This window comes from Chelonia mydas, chromosome 2, assembly GCF_015237465.2.
Source record: "Chelonia mydas isolate rCheMyd1 chromosome 2, rCheMyd1.pri.v2, whole genome shotgun sequence".
Taxonomy (NCBI): domain Eukaryota; kingdom Metazoa; phylum Chordata; order Testudines; family Cheloniidae; genus Chelonia; species Chelonia mydas.
The window spans coordinates 80,449,211-80,466,120 of NC_057850.1; the positions used below are offsets into that span (position 1 = coordinate 80,449,211).

Here is a 16,910-nt window from a genome sequence, read left to right on the forward strand (position 1 = left end):
CACTGGAGGGAGGGAGGGAGGGAGCTGATGGGGGGCTGCCGGTGGGTGCTCAGCACCCACCATTTTTTCCACGTGGGTGCTCCAGCCCCTGAGTGTCTTCCAGGGTAAACAAGACTTGAATGATAAGCGGAAAAGCACCCTCTTTTAATTTAATGTTAAAAACTTTCAGAACTTCTTCACAAAGAAACAGAGTGCATAAGCCTAATTTTCCCTTTAAGCATTTCATACTTACGCAGCAATTTAGCGGCCCATTCAGAATCGCAGTGAGAGCAAAGAACTTGCAAAATTCCTGTCATGCTACAAACGATTTGCTCTCAGATGCTTTTTTTCGGCAGTCTCTTGCTGTTCTTCCTCAGTCCCTCTTCCTCACTAGACTCTTCTCACTTCTTCATTTTGCAAGTAATTCTTCCCACAAGCCTCTTCAACTATCTGCTATGGCCAGCTGGCCTGTCCATTGGTGGCTATGACTACAGATCGTGCCAAAGCTGCCTCTCAAATTTCCTCCCCTACTCAGGTTGTTACTTCAACTCCTCCTTTTCCAGACACCCTGATTCTCCTGTCACTGTTCCAGTTCTCCCCTCAGACTGCTGCTCCCCACCAGCCTCTTCCTTCAAGATGCTTTCTCAGCTCCAATAGCCATCTGATTTTCCTCTGAAAAAAGAAACTAGTACAAAAGGAATTAGCTAGGCTCCCTCCACCCACAAGATCATTATTTTTGTAATTGGAGACCTTCTCTAATCCAAAAACCCAATAATTCTCCCCAAAGCCCCCCATCATCACATAACCACTTTGCAGCAAAAATAGCAGAGCACCGACGTGAGGTCTTTTTTAATTACTTTTACAAAACAACTAGTTACAGAGGAGACTAGACAAACAATAGGTTGAGTAAGCTGTTTGAGTAACCTGGTTTAGAGACAAGCATACAAAATCAAAGAAAAATCTGTGGCTTCCCTCTAAATCTGTTAAAGCTAGGTTGATCCAATAGGTATCTAAGGAATGGAGGGCAAAGAGCATTGTAAATGTAGCAAGTATCTTTGGAATTTTGGACTCTGCTCCTTTGAAAAAGCTATAAACAAAGTTCACACCGGGTTCCCCTCTCTCCCTCCCCCCCCAACTCTAGTGTCTCTTGGAATTGGGTACATAGGAACAAGGAGTGGTCTGTTCTCTTGTATCTCCCAGAAGATATCAGAGGATTACTAGAAGACTTAAACGGGCTACGTACAAAGAAACATTGTATGGAAGAACAGTTACTGGCACACCTACTACTGTCACTTCACAGGGTCTTAGAGTCCGAGCCCAAATATGTGTACTGCAATTAAACAGTCCCTTAGCCTGAGCCCCACAAGTCCAGATCAGCTGGCACAGGCCAGCCACAGGGTTTTAATTGCAGTGTGATCATATCCAGTGTGTCACAGCTAAAAAGAAGAAGGAACAGATTGTTTAGCATAAGTAGTTAATACACATTTTGAGGGACAGTACAACATGACGTGGCCCATGAAGATTCATGTTTTTAAATCTTACAAAATCAGTTCAGCCCTCTTGCCAATGTATGGCTCTGTATAAGTAAAGAGATTACTAGTTACTATTACTGTCTGAATATACACATGCTTAAATAATAAATATGTTTTTTTTTCTATTTTGACAACTGACACGTTAGTTTTAAATTCCAACCTTGCCTTGGACTCTGTTCTCACTGAAAGTGAGGAGCTTTAGGTCTGTCTGAAGAATTGCGGTTCACAAAGTGACTGAATGGAAATGACACATTGGCCATGAAAGCGAGAAGGTGAAAGCCTTGGCCTAGAATGGACTTGTTCTGCCAGAGCAGTGATTCCCAAACTATTTTCTGCAGAGAGCTGGCTGGGTATGTGTGATGCTTGAATATGACCATTATTATCACTGTTTCTACAACTGTTATGCAGTTGCAACAAATCTTGTACAAAGTATGTCACAAGGTGTAGACGGAAAAGTTATGATTTGCTAAGTATGATTACCCTGTTTATATGCATGTATCATTTTTGTATCTGAAGTTATGAATATTGGCTATGTACAGGTATCTTATACATGTGTTGTATTCCTGGGTAACACCCAGCAGCAGACAGAATTTAAATTGGTGCAAGACAGCTGTGTATTGATGTCCCATCAGGGACACTAAACTCTCACAATGGGGCATAGCAGAAACTCATCCTGCCCAGATAGTTCTTCCTGTCCACACCTCAGTCTCGGAGAGGCCCATGGCCACTCCTTGTGAATTATCAAACCACGATGTAAGGACATGTGATATGCAGGGAAGCCCTTTCTACACCATCGCTCCCACCTGCTAGTGAGTCAAAGCGCTTTGGAAGCATGGCCTTGAGCCCACCCTGCAACAAGCCTGATTCCTGCGCCCCCATCACCAGCTAGAGGGCGGCAGGATCCTCCTGAATGCAGATCTCCCCACCCCCACCCCACCGCCACATCCGTGCCTCTCTAGCCCCCTGCCCGGGTGCGGCTCTTGCCCGCTGTCACAGCTGTCTCGCCCCGTCCCCCACTGCAGTAATCTCCGCCCGAGCGCACGGCCCGGGCCTTGGACCACCGGAGGGGAGGGCAGGGGCGGAGCAGTCTGGGCAGCCGCAAGAAGAGGAAGCTCCGCGGTAGCTGGGGCTGCCCCGGAGCGTTCCGCTGGCTGCTGCATCGGCACCGTCTGGATCCCGGGGAAGCGGCAGGAACGGGGTCAGCTGCCGGACTCCTTCCCCCCCGTGCTTCCCTAGGGTGTATGCGCCGGTCCCCAGCCCTGCATCGCCGGGCGTTTCCCTCCCCCGTGTGTGTGTGTGTGTGTGTGTTTGTTGCATCCCGCCGGCCAGTGCTGCCTTTGCTGCTATGAGGCTGCTGGAGACCGATCTGCAGGTGCTGACCCGGGAGCTGTCCCTGTACCTGGAGATCCAGGTGCCGGTGGGGCTCTTCGGTTCCGGTGTGGGCTTGTCCCTGGTGCTGGGCTTCACCGCCGCCTTCGCCTGCTATTACCTCAATAGCATCGCCAAGGTGAGTGGAGACAGGCGCGGTAGGATGGTTCTGGGGGTAGAGGACAGATAATGCTCTGACAGCTTTACAGTGGGGTCACCGTCAGGTTAAAACGCTTTTTTGAAAAGGCAAATGTCCTTGGCTCTGATACAAATCGCCGCTCGCTCGCTAACGCCAAGAGGAGTTTGCAGACCGCAGGGCACTTCAGCACGCGCCCCCTTTCTTCTGGTCTGAAGTTTCTTTCATCTTTGGACAAGTAAGAGCAAAGCCGCGTTGATTCCGCTTTCTAGGCGGCTTCCAGTCAATGTCACTGTCGCCTGCCCTAGAAGGGTGCTCCTTTATTTGGGTTGCACACACTGCCGGGGAAATGCTCATTTGCTTACACAAACTGATTTACGGGATTTTTAGGTTTATTAAGTCTATTTTTTCGTATCCAATTTTTTGGGAGGGTGGGCTGGGGGATGGTGAGAAAATTGCCCTGACAGCATCCTTTTGTCAGTTTCAGTAGGCAGACCTTGGGTACAAGGAATGCTGGAAGGAGAAATCAAGAAAATTCTCCCCCTTCTAAACCATCTATTCTCTGGCTCTTAGCATTTACTAACATTGCAGCCAAAGAAAGTAGTTTATCTTTCTCCTCTGTACAATTTTTCTGTTCTCTGCATTGTCATTAGTTAGATATACATACTTTGATATGCAGCTCAGACACTTCTATGTTTCCCTTCCTGTATTTCACAAATAAGTGACTCTGAAAGGGTGCACTCACCACAGGTGCACCTCCTTGTGGCTGGGTTATTATTTTTTTACCCCATCTGGCACTTCTGTTGGTCACCCCTGTGTCTGAATTGGGTGCTCCCTTTTAACTCAGCCTTCTGAGCAGTCCCTAACCCCACTTCCAGGGTAATCCAGTCACACTAGACAAGCTGTCAGGACACCACCTCAGAGGGTCTTCTGTTGCACCTCTAGGTCCTGCACCACTTCCCAGTGGCTGGTAGGGGAAGCCAGGCCCTCCTGCTAATCCAGGGACAAGTCTGACTAGCAATCCAGACCTGCTCAGTCTCAGTTGTTGTTTCCCTGCTCTTTCCTACCCCACCGCTTATCCCCTGCCTGTCTCTGTGTTTATCAGCAGAGCTTCCTCGGCTCCCTGTGGCTACATCACCCCTTCTAGACCTCCTGTGAGACTGCCTAGTCCAGAACAGGACCCCAGGTCTTACTCTCCCCCCAGCTCTCCTCCTTGCCCCTGACTAACTCCCTTTCCCTCTAGAGCAGTGATTCCCAAACTGGGGTTCGTGAACGCTTGGGGGTTCGCAAAATGTATCAGGGGGTTCTCACAAAAAAATTCTGTAATAGTGGACAGAGCCATCCCTAGGGACCCTGGCCGCTGGGGCAGCCCGAGCCCTTTGACCATGACTTCCTGGAAGAACAAGTTTAAGCTTTGTTGTAGTCGTGCGTTGTTTGCCTGAACTGCTCAAGACCCGAATCCTTGTGGGAGGAACTCTTTATCTGAGCTGGCTTCTTAAATACCTTCATGCTGTTTCACATCTGGTACTCTTTAATGAAACATGTAGGAGGCTTAATCGAAGTGATATGAGCTACAAAAGTGGAATCTTGGAAGAGTGTTGCCATTTTCATAATGTAATAAAATTAATAATGTAATGATAAATAATAATGTAATAATAAAGTGTGTAATAAGCATGTCATAAAAAAACTAATTATTTCCAAGATCACTGCTTCTATAATTTATGCTCAGATAAGGGAGAAAATTCCTGGAAATATTCATTTTTAGGAGGTTCACGAGATTTGATATTTTCGTGAAAGGGGTGTGGTGTTTAGATGCTGCTTGTAATTATTAGAACTGGGAGCACTGGCTGTTGGGATTCTGAAAGGACAGGAAACAGGAAGTGGGGGGAAGTTGAGGAGGCAGAGTGAGAGCTACCAAGGGTGCAGCAGCAGCTTGGTAAAGAGGTTTCCACTTTAAAAATAAAGTCCTGTTGACTTTAAGTTTGTTAGTACCTTGCTCGGTTGCTACCACATTTTGGCAATGAGGATGAATCTTCTGCCTCTGAACCCACCTGCACCCTTTCTGCAAAGCCCCGGTGAGCCTCCAATTGCTTTTACTGCCTGGATCCGTATGTTTGAGACTTATCTGCTTGCAATCACTGCTACAGAGATTTCTGAAGTAAGACAGCGTGCTGTGCTAATCCACTGCCTTGGAGCAGAAGGGCAGTGTATATTTTACACTTTTCCCATTGCAGATGATAAATATGAGACTGCACTCACTGCATTAAATAACATTTTTGTGCCAAAAGTGAATGTAGTAGCTAATCGCTACAGATTTCGCCAGTGTGAGCAGAAAACAGGGGAGACTATAATGCAGTATATTGCTTCCCTGAGGAGTCTGATTGTAACTTGTGACTTTGGGAATATGGCAGATGAGATGATTAGAGACCAGCTCATTGAGAAAACAACCATGCTTCGTGTAGGAGAACGTTTACTTCTAGAACCACAACTTACACTAGAAAAAGCAATAACCATTGCTACCCAGATTGAGTCAGCTACAGCTGAAGCCAAAATAATGAGCATGGATACAGGAGGCACAGTCCAGGCTGTGACTCCTTTGCAGAAAAGTTCACTATCGCTGCAGACAAACGATTACAAGGAGAAAACTAATGGAAAACCACCGAATCAGCAAATTCAAAATACAGTAAAAGCATGCTTTCACTGTGGATCCCCACAACACCTTGAAAGCTACACAGGATGTCCAGCAAAAATAGCTCAGTGCAATGATTGCAAAAAGATTGGGCATTTTGCTAAAGTATGTCGCAGCAGCCAGTTCAATCAACAGGTGCATTCAGTTACAATACCAGATGTTACTGTGCTGAGCATGGACAAAATCACTACTGCACGTATTCCAGAACAAATAAAGTGCACAGTAAACATTTCCGCCATACCCTCAGGCAAATCACACTCTATTCAGCTAATGTTGGACACTGGCTCAGCAGTATCTATACTACCTGATTCCATCTATTTGCATTACTTTAAAGATGTGCCTCTTACTGAACCCAAACTTCACTTGGTGTGCTATTTGAAAAACCATATTCCAGTACATGGCTGCCTGCCAGCAATTGTTACTTTTGGTGATTGCTGTGTAACTGCAGAGTTCTACATTGTCCACAAAGGCACTCCTATCCTTGGCAGAGATTTATTGGCTGCTTTAAATCTCAGGGTAGTTAATGGACGCATTGATCTTCCTCAGCAAAACACTCTTGTGGTACACACACCAGTTTCAGCTGGGACCCAACACCAGGTTGAGGAGAAACTCGGCTGTGCTTATGGGTTTCTACATAAAGTTAAAATGCGGAATAATGTGATGCCTGTACGACAGAAATTACGGTGCTTACCATTTTCAGTCAGGGAAGCTGTTTCAGAGGAACTTAGAAAACTTGTTCAAGAGGAACATTCAAGAATTGTTCAAGAGAACATTATTGAAGAGATTAACTCCTCGGAATGGGTTTCACCTTTAGTAGTGATGCAGAAGAAGGGTGGAGGCATTCGCCTTTGTGTGGATTTAAGGGAGCCAAATAAAGCTATTGTGATTGACAGCCATCCTCTTCCTCACATAGAAGAAGTATTTGCAGAACTCTGTGGAGCAAAGATGTTTTCTACTCTTGATTTGCAGACCGCATACTACCAGGTTATGTTGCATGAAGATAGCAGAGACCTCACAGCATTTATTACCCATGAGGGACTATTCCATTTTAAACGTGTCCCATACGGTCTTGCATCAGCCCCAAGTGCCTTCCAAAAAATGATGTAATTGATTCTGAAGAATCAACATGGAGTTCAGTGCTATTTGGATGATATTATCATGTTTGGAAATACTTTGGAGGAGCATGACAATAACCTGCAGTCGGTACTAAACTGCATCAGCAAAGCAGGCCTCAACCTCAATAGGTCCAAATGTAAATTTAGACAAACTGAACTCTCCTTTTTGGGGCATACAATTTCACAGGCTGGACTAAAACCTGATCCAGATCATATCCTGGCAATTTCAAATGCTCCTCCTCCAACAGATTTGCAAACCTTACGTTCCTTCTTGGGTCTTACCTCCTGACATGCAAAATTCATTCCCAATTATGCTTCTGTCATTGAATTGTTATGAGAATTACTATGGAGAAGTTCAACCTTAGTGTGGACAACGGATGCACAAGCTAGTTTCGAAACGGTGAAAGACTTGATTGTCCATAGTCCAGTATTTGCACTATTCAGTCCTGCATTGCCCACAATTGTAACTACTGATCCTTCTGATTATGGACTTGGGGCTGTCCTCACACAACTTCATGAGGACAACACAGAGAGGACTGTTGCATTTGCTTCAAGGACACTAAGTAATGCTGAGAGAAAATATTCTACAGTCGAAAAAGAAGCACTTGCTTGTGTCTGGGCTACTGAAAAATGGAGAACTTACCTGTGGGGCCGCATGTTCAAGTCGCGCACATACCGCAGCCTTTTGACAACGTTGCTCACCACAAAAGGACTGGGAAGAGCAGGATATCATATTGCTAGATGGTCTGCAAGACTACTCTCTTTCAATTATGAACTGGAATGTAAGCCTGGAAACCAAAATGTGGTCGCTGATTGCCTTTCTCGCCTGCCTTTGCCTTCACCAGATGGTCTACTGGAGGATGAGGATGTAGTAGTTGCTCTTATTATAAGCACTCTTACTGCAGTTGCAAAAGAACAATTTCAAGCTGCTTGTTCAGCGTGTCCAATTCAACAAAAACTATGGGAATTTCTGACGAAGAAATGGCCCAGTAACCCTAAAAACCTTGACCCAGTTTTGCTGCCTTATTTTAGAGTTCGGGATGAACTTTCTTTGCTTGATGGCTGTGTGCTACGAGGTACACACCGGCTACTTGTGCCAGAAGAATTACAGTCAAAACTCATACACCTGGCACACAATACTCATCCAGGAATTGTCAGAACCAAACAATGACTACGGGATCTGTATTGGTGGCCAGGGATGGACTCTCAAACTGAAGCACTCATACAATCCTGTGTCACTTGCCAAATGCATGATAAGACAGCAGTGACATGTACCCCTCCATTACAGCCTGTTCCTCTTCCTGAATCTGCCTGGGAAAAAGTGGCAATTGACATTGTAGGACCCTTCGATACTGCTCCAAGAGCCATCACCTTAATAGACTATTTCAGTAAATGGCCTGAGGTAGCGTTTACATCGCAAATCTCTTCTGCTACAGTAATTAAGTTCCTCTCTTCAGTTTTTAGCAGGGAAGGTAACCCCAAAGAACTGGTTTCAGATAATGGTAGTCAATTTACTTCCCTGGAGTTTGAAACTTTTCTAGCAGAGAGGAACATTTTACACAGAAGGTCATCCCTATATTACCCTCAAGCCAATGGGGAAATCAGTTTAACAGAAGTTTGAAAAAGAGTTTGCAAAAGGCTAAACTGGACAGGCGATTGTGGATAACCTTCACTACTGATTTCTTGCAAGCATACCGGGCTACACAACATGCCACAACGCAAGGATCACCCGCAGAGTTACTGCATGGGAAACAGATGAACATCTACCTGCACATCTACCAATGTGATATATGCCATCATGTGCAAGCAATGCCCCTCTGCCATGTACACTGGTCAAACTGGACAGTCTCTACGTAAAAGAATAAATGGACACAAATCAGATGTCAAGAATTATAACATTCATAAAGCAGTCGGAGAACACTTCAATCTCTCTGGTCACGCGATTACAGACATGAAAGTTGTGATATTACAACAGAAAAACTTCAAAACCAGATTCCAGCGAGAGACTGCTGAATTGGAATTCATTTGCAAATTGGATACAATTAACTTAGGCTTGAATAGAGACTGGGAGTGGCTAAGTCATTATGCAAGATAACCTATTCCCCTTGTTTCTCTCCCCACGCCCCCTTGCTCAGACGTTCTTGTTAAACCCTGGATTTGTGCTGAAAATGGCCCACCTTGATTATCATACACATTGTAAGGAGAGTGATCACTTTAGATAAGCTATTACCAGCAGGAGAGTGGGGTGGGGGGAGAGAAAACCTAGATTTGTGCTGGAAATGGCCCACCTTGATTATCATACACATTGTAAGGAGAGTGATCACTTTAGATAAGCTATTACCAGCAGGAGAGTGGGGTGGGGGGGAGAGAAAACCTTTTGAAGTGATAAACACCCATTTTTTCATGATCTGTGTGTATAAAAACATCCTCACTGCATTTTCCACTTTTATGCATCCGATGAAGTGAGCTGTAGCTCACGAAAGCTTATGCTCAAATAAATTGGTTAGTCTCTAAGGTGCCACAAGTACTCCTTTTCTTTTTGCGAATACAGACTAACACGGCTGCTACTCTGAAAACTGAACATTGCTGGACTGTAAAAGGCACGACCTGATGCCTGAACCAAGGATGATGTGAGAAAAACAGTTGAACAGAACCCAGCAAAGTATAAGGCTTTCACAGACAAGCGGCGAGGTGCTAAGGAACCAAAGTTTGAGTGTGGTTCCTTCGTTAGAATACGAAAACCTGGAATTTTACACAAAGGGGACCATAAATTCACAGCTCCTCTTAAAATCATAGAGAAGAAGGGACCTTACACCTATCGACTTTCTGATGGGTGGGTATGGAATGCTTCTTATCTTGCACCTGCCTATGCACCAAGAGGAGATTATGCCAACACCCAGTCTGCATTGGATGACTTCACTGTAGTATCAACACAACAAGACGTTGCACTGGAACAGGGGCTTGAGAGATGGCCTGTCAGACCAGATGACCATCTGTCTGGACTAGAGACAATGTTATGTAGTATCTAGTGTTTTCAGTGTAATATTTCTGCCAACAGTATAGTGTCTTGTTTCATATTTGTTCCTGTGGTTAGAACAACAATGTTTATTTTAATTGGGAGAGTTTCTTAAGGGAGGAGGGAATGTGGTGTTTAGATGCTGCTTGTAATTATTAGAACTCGGAGCACTGGCTGTTTGGAGTCTGAAAGGACAGGAAACAGGAAGGGGGGGGAAAGTTGAGGAGACGGAATGAGAGCTACCGAGGGTGCAGCAGCAGCTTGGTAAAGAGGTTTCCACTTTAAAAATAAAGTCCTATTGAAGTTTGTTAGTATCTTGCCTGGTTACTACAACAAGGGGTTAACGAGTTGTTAAAGTTTGGGAACCACTGCGCTAGAGAGTGACTACAGACCTCCTCCCTACAACCCCTTCCTGCTCGCACTTCCTGGCTTTATACTATTAGCCCAGCTCTGCTCCCAGCTGGGCTTTGTCTGCTATTAGGCCCTATCAAGCCCCAGTTCTCCAGGTACAGCATCTAAGGTTAATTGACCTCACCAGTCCCACCTTAACACAGTCAGGGCTTGTGTGGGGTGGACCCCGCTTCACAGACTCAAATAATTTGGATGCAATGAGCCAGATCCTCATCTGGTGTAATTTACACCAGATAAGGATTTGGCCTGATGTTTCATCTCTTGAGAAAGTACAGGAGACCACTGTATGTGATTACTGGGAATATACACAGAGGCTTTTCCACCAAAGGAAGGATGGCCTTGTGGTTAAGGCAAAAGACGGCGCCGGGAGAATTTGGTCCTGTTGCTGGCTGGGCTTTAGGCGGTGTCTAGCACTTTCTTCAAATTTCCCACGGTTGCACTACTGCTGAGAAGCTAGAGAGGATTAAGTAACATCTTGTTTAAAATACTAGCAGCTTGTCAGCACTAGCACTCCCCCAGACCTCAAACTTCCTGTACAAAGAGTGTGTTGATTAAGCTTTGTGTTTCTTTATTTCCCCATCTGTGAAGTGCGGGTAATAATATTTGCCTGTTACACAAGCTTTTTTGGGACATAAGTCATATTTGCAAAGTGCTTTCCATCCTTTGATGGAAGGCATTATGCCAGCATAAACTATTTTTCATGAGAGTATAAGTACTTTAATGACCTGTTTTAGAACCATCTCATGAATCCATAATGTTTAGAATCAATAGTGTTGTTCTTTGCTTTTTGCTGGTGCTTTTTGATGTACTTATGTTTTTAAAATGAAAGCAAAAATTAATTACGAAAATAAATGAGCTCGCTGGTAGAGAATGAAACAGCCTTGCCTGAGTTTTGTTCATGGATGCTGCATACCTGACTGTGGTCTCTCTTCCTAGAAACCTCAGTTGGTGACTGGCAGTGAGAGCTTCAGCCGCTTTCTCCAAGAACATTGTCCTGTAGTGACAGAAACTTACTGCCCCACAGTATGGTGCTGGGAGGGCCGGGTGCAGACCCTCTTGCGTCCCTTCATCACCTCAAGACCCCCAGTGGAGTATAGGAAGTGAGTGCCTCTTTCTTGCAAGTTACTAATTTTTCTGCAGACACATTATCATCAATGCTGATAGTATTTCATGTAACTAGTAATTTAGGAACCACCAGAACTCAGATACCACAGTAATGCTTGTAGTATAATAACCTAGATAGATGTATATGTCTCAGGTAGTGTATATCATACCTTGGGGGAAGAGGGGAGCATACTGTTACTCTTTTTCCCAGCTCAAAAACTGCTCCTTTAGTATTCCTTTTAACTCCCCACCAGAGCCAAATTCAGCTCCTTGGTAAGTAGGCACAACTCTTCTGAGTGCCAGGGATAAATCTTGCCCCCAGGTTTATCCTTTGTTCTTGGATGCTTGAGTTAGGACATGAATAGGTATTTATATTTATTGCTCTTTCTCTAATAATCTCCCTTACACACACATGGGGCTCAGTCTTCAGGTCCTTCAAAGCTGCATTTGGCACAGGCCCCGAGGGTGAGGGGAAAGTGGTTTAATGTCACCTTTACAACTCCCCTGAACCTGGGCCCAGGCAGATGCTACTTCAGCCCCTTGTGCAATGTTGAGTAGCTTCAGCTTGCACCAGCTCCCAAAGGGATATTCTAAAGGACAACTAGGATGGCTGGAGCACAGAACTGCTTTGGCCAGACCCTGTTTTCCTGCTCCACAACATTTCCTTTATTCCCGGGTCTGTGAGGAAGGTGGATAGATCTGGGAACACAGACTTTGTGCCACTCAAGCTTTGCCTCATGCAAGAAGAATCCTCAACTGGCCACATAGAGCAGCTTTAAGTCTGCTTCTTGTTACTGAAGCAGTGCAAAGCAGACTTAGCAGGGCCCAGGATTTGGCTTATTCACTTTAAAATATGTGATTCAGCAAGTGCTACTAGTGTTGTATTGCTGAGGAAAGAAAAGTTATACGTAAGGCAGGCCTCATTATGGTAATTTGTAGAGCATTTGAGTGTTTGTTCACTTTCTTCATCAGAAAGTTGCTAGATGACAGGGAAAATACAGTATGCTTATAAAACTGACTCAAAACTTCATCTGATGGTTTAAGCCTTGCTTGGTTTCTTGGCATATTATCAAGTTTGTTGCAGTCTTAACACAGATGAGTTTTAAAAGTACTAACTAGCAAAATTTGTAGACATAGGGGCAGGGGTTCTCAACCTGTGGCCCATGTGCCACTTACAGTCCAATCAACGCAGAACTGTGGCCCATGTGATATCCTCAGGGCCATACAGGTAGCATTGGATGCAGCCCACATAACACGTTGTGGGCCACATATATGGCCCAGAATGGCAAATAGGTTGAGAACCACTGACATAGGGTGACATCCTGGCCTCATTTAAGCAATGTGTGTTTCTGTCAATAAAACATACACACACACAGAACCCCCTTAACTTACCAAAACAAAACCCACTACACACATTTCTCCCCCAAGGAGATGATGAGAGAAAAAAACATGTGGCAGAAGTTAGTCACATTGCTTAATTTCCTACTAGATAACATTCATACTACAGTGATGAGCATGTTATTAGAATCTCTATAGAAGGCAATGGCAAAACTCCCATTGACTTCAATGGGACCAGGATTTCACCAGTAATTCACAAAGGACTAGATCCTCAGCTGGTGGAAATCAGCATAGCTCCGCAGAGGAAATATACTGACTTACACTAGCTGAAGGTCTGGCCCTTAATGAATTACAATTACACACAAATTTTGCTAGCTAATGCTTTTAATACTAAAATAAGATTAAGGATATAAATTCCACAACTAATATTTTCTGAACTGTAAATACCTTTCATGGTACATTTAAAAAAAAACCTAATCAATATTGTCTCTTGAACTGTTCCTTTCAGTGAGCTCATTAAAACAACAGATGGAGGACAGATTTCACTGGACTGGTTTGATAATAATGACAGCATATGTTTTCCGGATGCCAGCACAAGACCCACTATCCTATTACTGCCTGGCCTCACAGGAACAAGCAAGGAATCCTACATTCGTCACATGATCCAACAGAGTGAAATGCTGGGATATAGGTACTCCTAGCTTTACTGGCTAGCGTTTTGCTTGTTCAACTAAAATTGTATGTATGTGTGTGTGTATAAGATGTCTACTAGAGCAAATTATATCTACAGAAATAAATTACATAGGATAATATTTGATAATAATAAATAAGAATTGTATAGAGCACTGTATGGGCCTATTTCTCTACTGCCCTCCACCTCGTGCAAAGTGTGTGCAAAATGCAAGATGTCAGAGCAGCAGCTTTCAGACATACTTTGCTCAGGTGTAAATTACCACACAAGGTGTAAGGAAATGGAAAATGATTCCCTTAATTCTTTATAAATGTGTCTTATTAATTCTTTTTGTAAGCTTTCTTTGTTCCTTCAAGAGGAGGGCTGTTGTGTTGAGCTCCAAACAGGCGAATGTGGAGGGGACTGTTGGGGGTGCCAGCTCAGGCAAGGGCTACTGGATCCATACTTACTCAGATCTAGTGACCACAAGCCCCTATCTACTGTGTGTAGAGTGGCAGCATTCCAGCCCTGTAACTGATGGTTAAGGGGTAGATTTTGTCATGCAAGAACTGTTCTGCCCATAGCCCACTTATTCAGGCTTTGAGGAAGAGTTGGGTTGGGGAAGTGAACTGGATCATAACTAGGGCTGACAAGTGCAATAACTTTGCTGCTGTTCTGCTTCAGGATGAAATAACATGGTGTACCATTGTGATTATGTAACCCACATACCTTCTGGGTGTGGTGTTCTGGCCCACCTAGTGGCACCGAGATCACTTGAGAGAGAGGGATTAATGAGTTTGCTCTACATCCTTGGCTAAGAGACAGTTGGCTTTTAGCTCATGCTGTAGAGGCTCATCCACTAAACTCCAGAAGTCTCAGGTTCAATCCCACCTGCCCACCAACGACTGGTGTCTGTCGGCGTTACAGTTACTCCAGCATCCCTATTTCAAGACTACTGAGTTTTGTCCCTTCAGACTGAGTTCTGGCACTGAGTATATTGACTTCTGCAAATGCTCATGTATGACCATTCATATTTGGCTACTCATTCTCCACATGGAGGTTCAGATACCTGTATTACTTTTTAAAAAATTGTAAAATAACTTAAGAACCTCTCCCCGAAACCTAAAACGTGGATACCTTTTTTAAAAAAAAATATAAGTATTTATATGTATTCATGACAAATGTGTACACGTCAGGGCACCCAAGAAGAATATAGCTTTAAAAAAAAAAGTTTAGGTCAGATCACAACAGAATAGGATGGTTTTGTTTTTAATCAATTTTAAGCAATAAAATCACTAGAATTAAAAGAAAAATAAGTCCATCTTTTTTGCATTTAATCAACTTTTTGAAAAACTAAAAGTTTTTAGAGTAGAGAGGAAAAATAAAACAATAAGATTTATCAAGAAAATGAAAGATCTTTAAATCAAGGTAATTCTTACTACCAGAAAGCTTTGCCACTATCACTAGGATCAAATAGAGAGAGGTCCATGCTGCACCGATTGAAAACTCCCCTCCGCAACAACCCATACAAAACTCTGGGGTGTTTAGATCTGTGGTTTTGGTTCTGGCTCATGTCTACTACCAAATAAACATAATATAGGCTGACTCTGATCCTGCAATTTGATCTTCATGGGCAGATACATGTCCATATAGAGCCCAATTGACTTCAGTGAATCTCTGTGCAGGCGAAAGAGTCCATCCACGCAGGTCGGATTGCAGGATAAGAACTTTACATATTGAGTAAATAAGTTTAGACTTCTTATTGGAACACATTTCTTTATGTATTTCCAGTACATTTTTATTTTTAAATGACCTTTAAAAATAAAAGTGTAATTCTAAGATGATTCTTGTACACGTCTATACAATAAACAATGTATATATTCAGATTTACCTTCTCAATTTTTAGATGTGTGGTTTTTAACAACCGAGGAACTGCTGGTGAGACTCTCTTGGTAAGGATCAATTTTTTAAAAAATAAGAACTTTCATTGTGTAGATAGCATGTATTGAAGTCATCAGTGTTAATTCTTAGGGCTGGATTCTAATCTAAGATGACCGCGCTTGATGTGGCAAACTAATAAATGATTAGTATAGAATCCAATCTGTAGTTGACTGAGTGCACATCTCTAATTATATTTATTCAGATTAGGATAGCACCCATCTTCAATTTTTAACCTCTGTTCTTATAGTGGAATATGCTAAAATGTGGTTGGTCAGTTAGGGCCAGATCAAAAGCGCTGGAAATCAATGGAAAGATTCCCACTGACTTCTGTGAGTTTTGGGTCAGGCCCTTAGTTCTTGATTTTATAACTGGCATATATTCACCTTTTAAAAAGGCTATTCATTTCTTATATGGCATCTACTTTACTTGTAGAGGCTCCATGTTCCTTGATAAAGAGCAAATCATAGACGTTTAAAGTTCAGAAATCATACTGTCATTTTCTGAATTTTGGATGGTTGGATGTCATCAATAAAAATGCTTTGTGATAGCTGCTTTTCTGGAGGATAACATGACTTTTGCAGCAATAAATAAATGTACTATAATCTGCACAATACAGATGGAGTGTATTCTATTGATGTATTTCATTTTATAAAGATTTGAATAATTTAATATCTCTACCAGCAAAATTAATATCTTTTGTATTTTCTTCTCCAAAAATACTATAGTATCTAAATGTACATTTGTAATTTATCCATTGCAATATTTTCTAATGTTTTAACACATAAATCAGAAATAAGCAGTGGCAGTTACTTTAAACTGAATTGTCTGTATGAATTTTAACTGGACCTGGATAAAATTTTTAAAAACTTTGCCATTATTAACTGACCCACCATTATGCATTATTGTATGAATGAACCAGTTTTATCCGAAACATTTTGTTTTTTGATATGTCTACTTTTATTTTTTTCCCAACAATTACAATACAAGATGAGCTACTAGCAGAAGTTGTTTTCAGGATTTACACAGCATATTATTTTAGAAACTAGTGATAAATTACTGAAATCTTAAAGCTAAGAACTTTTTGCAGCTAGGCTCAAGATGTGCTGAAATATTGCTGAATAAGCTTTGTTTCTTCATATATATTTTGTTGGCAAGTTCTGCAGCTGTTGTGAGTGTGCACAATACTGTGTATTGTTTGCATTTTTTAATCCACTGATTTTTAAAACAACTTAAAATGCCCATTGTGCTTTCTCTTAACCCATTAAAATGTTTCAGTGAAAACACTGCCATGTTAAGAGTCACTTTTCTGCATACTTTTGGAGATGTATATACAAAGCTGTTTTGTGACACACAAAGTCCTTGTTGATGAATTTCAGATTCAGTAAGTGAAAAGACCTCTTGTTTCAATGCTTTGTGTTTATTTCAGTGTAATCGGCTTAACATATTTTATAAGATCTTACTATGGACTAAAACGGCTGAAGTTATAACATTTTTTCTGCAGGTTTTTTCCCCCCACATATTTATATAAAATCCCCAAGTAATGAGTCTGAAGCATAGTCAGGCAACATAATAAAACGTAGTCATGACAATAATTCTTGTTCTTGTCTTTAG

The 16,910-nt window shown here is 42.6% G+C and overlaps 1 protein-coding gene across 4 annotated transcripts in view; it reads left to right on the forward strand.

The window, feature by feature from the left end:
- Positions 1-2,494: 2,494 nt before the first annotated feature.
- ABHD3 (abhydrolase domain containing 3, phospholipase) overlaps positions 2,495-16,910 on the forward strand; it is a 32,904-nt gene continuing 18,488 nt past the window's right edge. Inside the window, exons 1-4 of one of the 4 annotated variants that reach the window (XM_007057003.4) lie at positions 2,495-3,018; positions 11,183-11,346; positions 13,197-13,379; positions 15,265-15,310. In XM_007057003.4, coding sequence (XP_007057065.1) covers positions 2,857-3,018; positions 11,183-11,346; positions 13,197-13,379; positions 15,265-15,310 — 555 coding nt within the window. In that variant the 5' untranslated portion in view covers positions 2,495-2,856. Of the gene's footprint in view, positions 3,019-10,255; positions 10,480-11,182; positions 11,347-13,196; positions 13,380-15,264; positions 15,311-16,910 lie in introns of those variants that run through there. The other 3 variants (XM_037892760.2, XM_043539762.1, XM_043539761.1) reach the window with 3 other exon arrangements.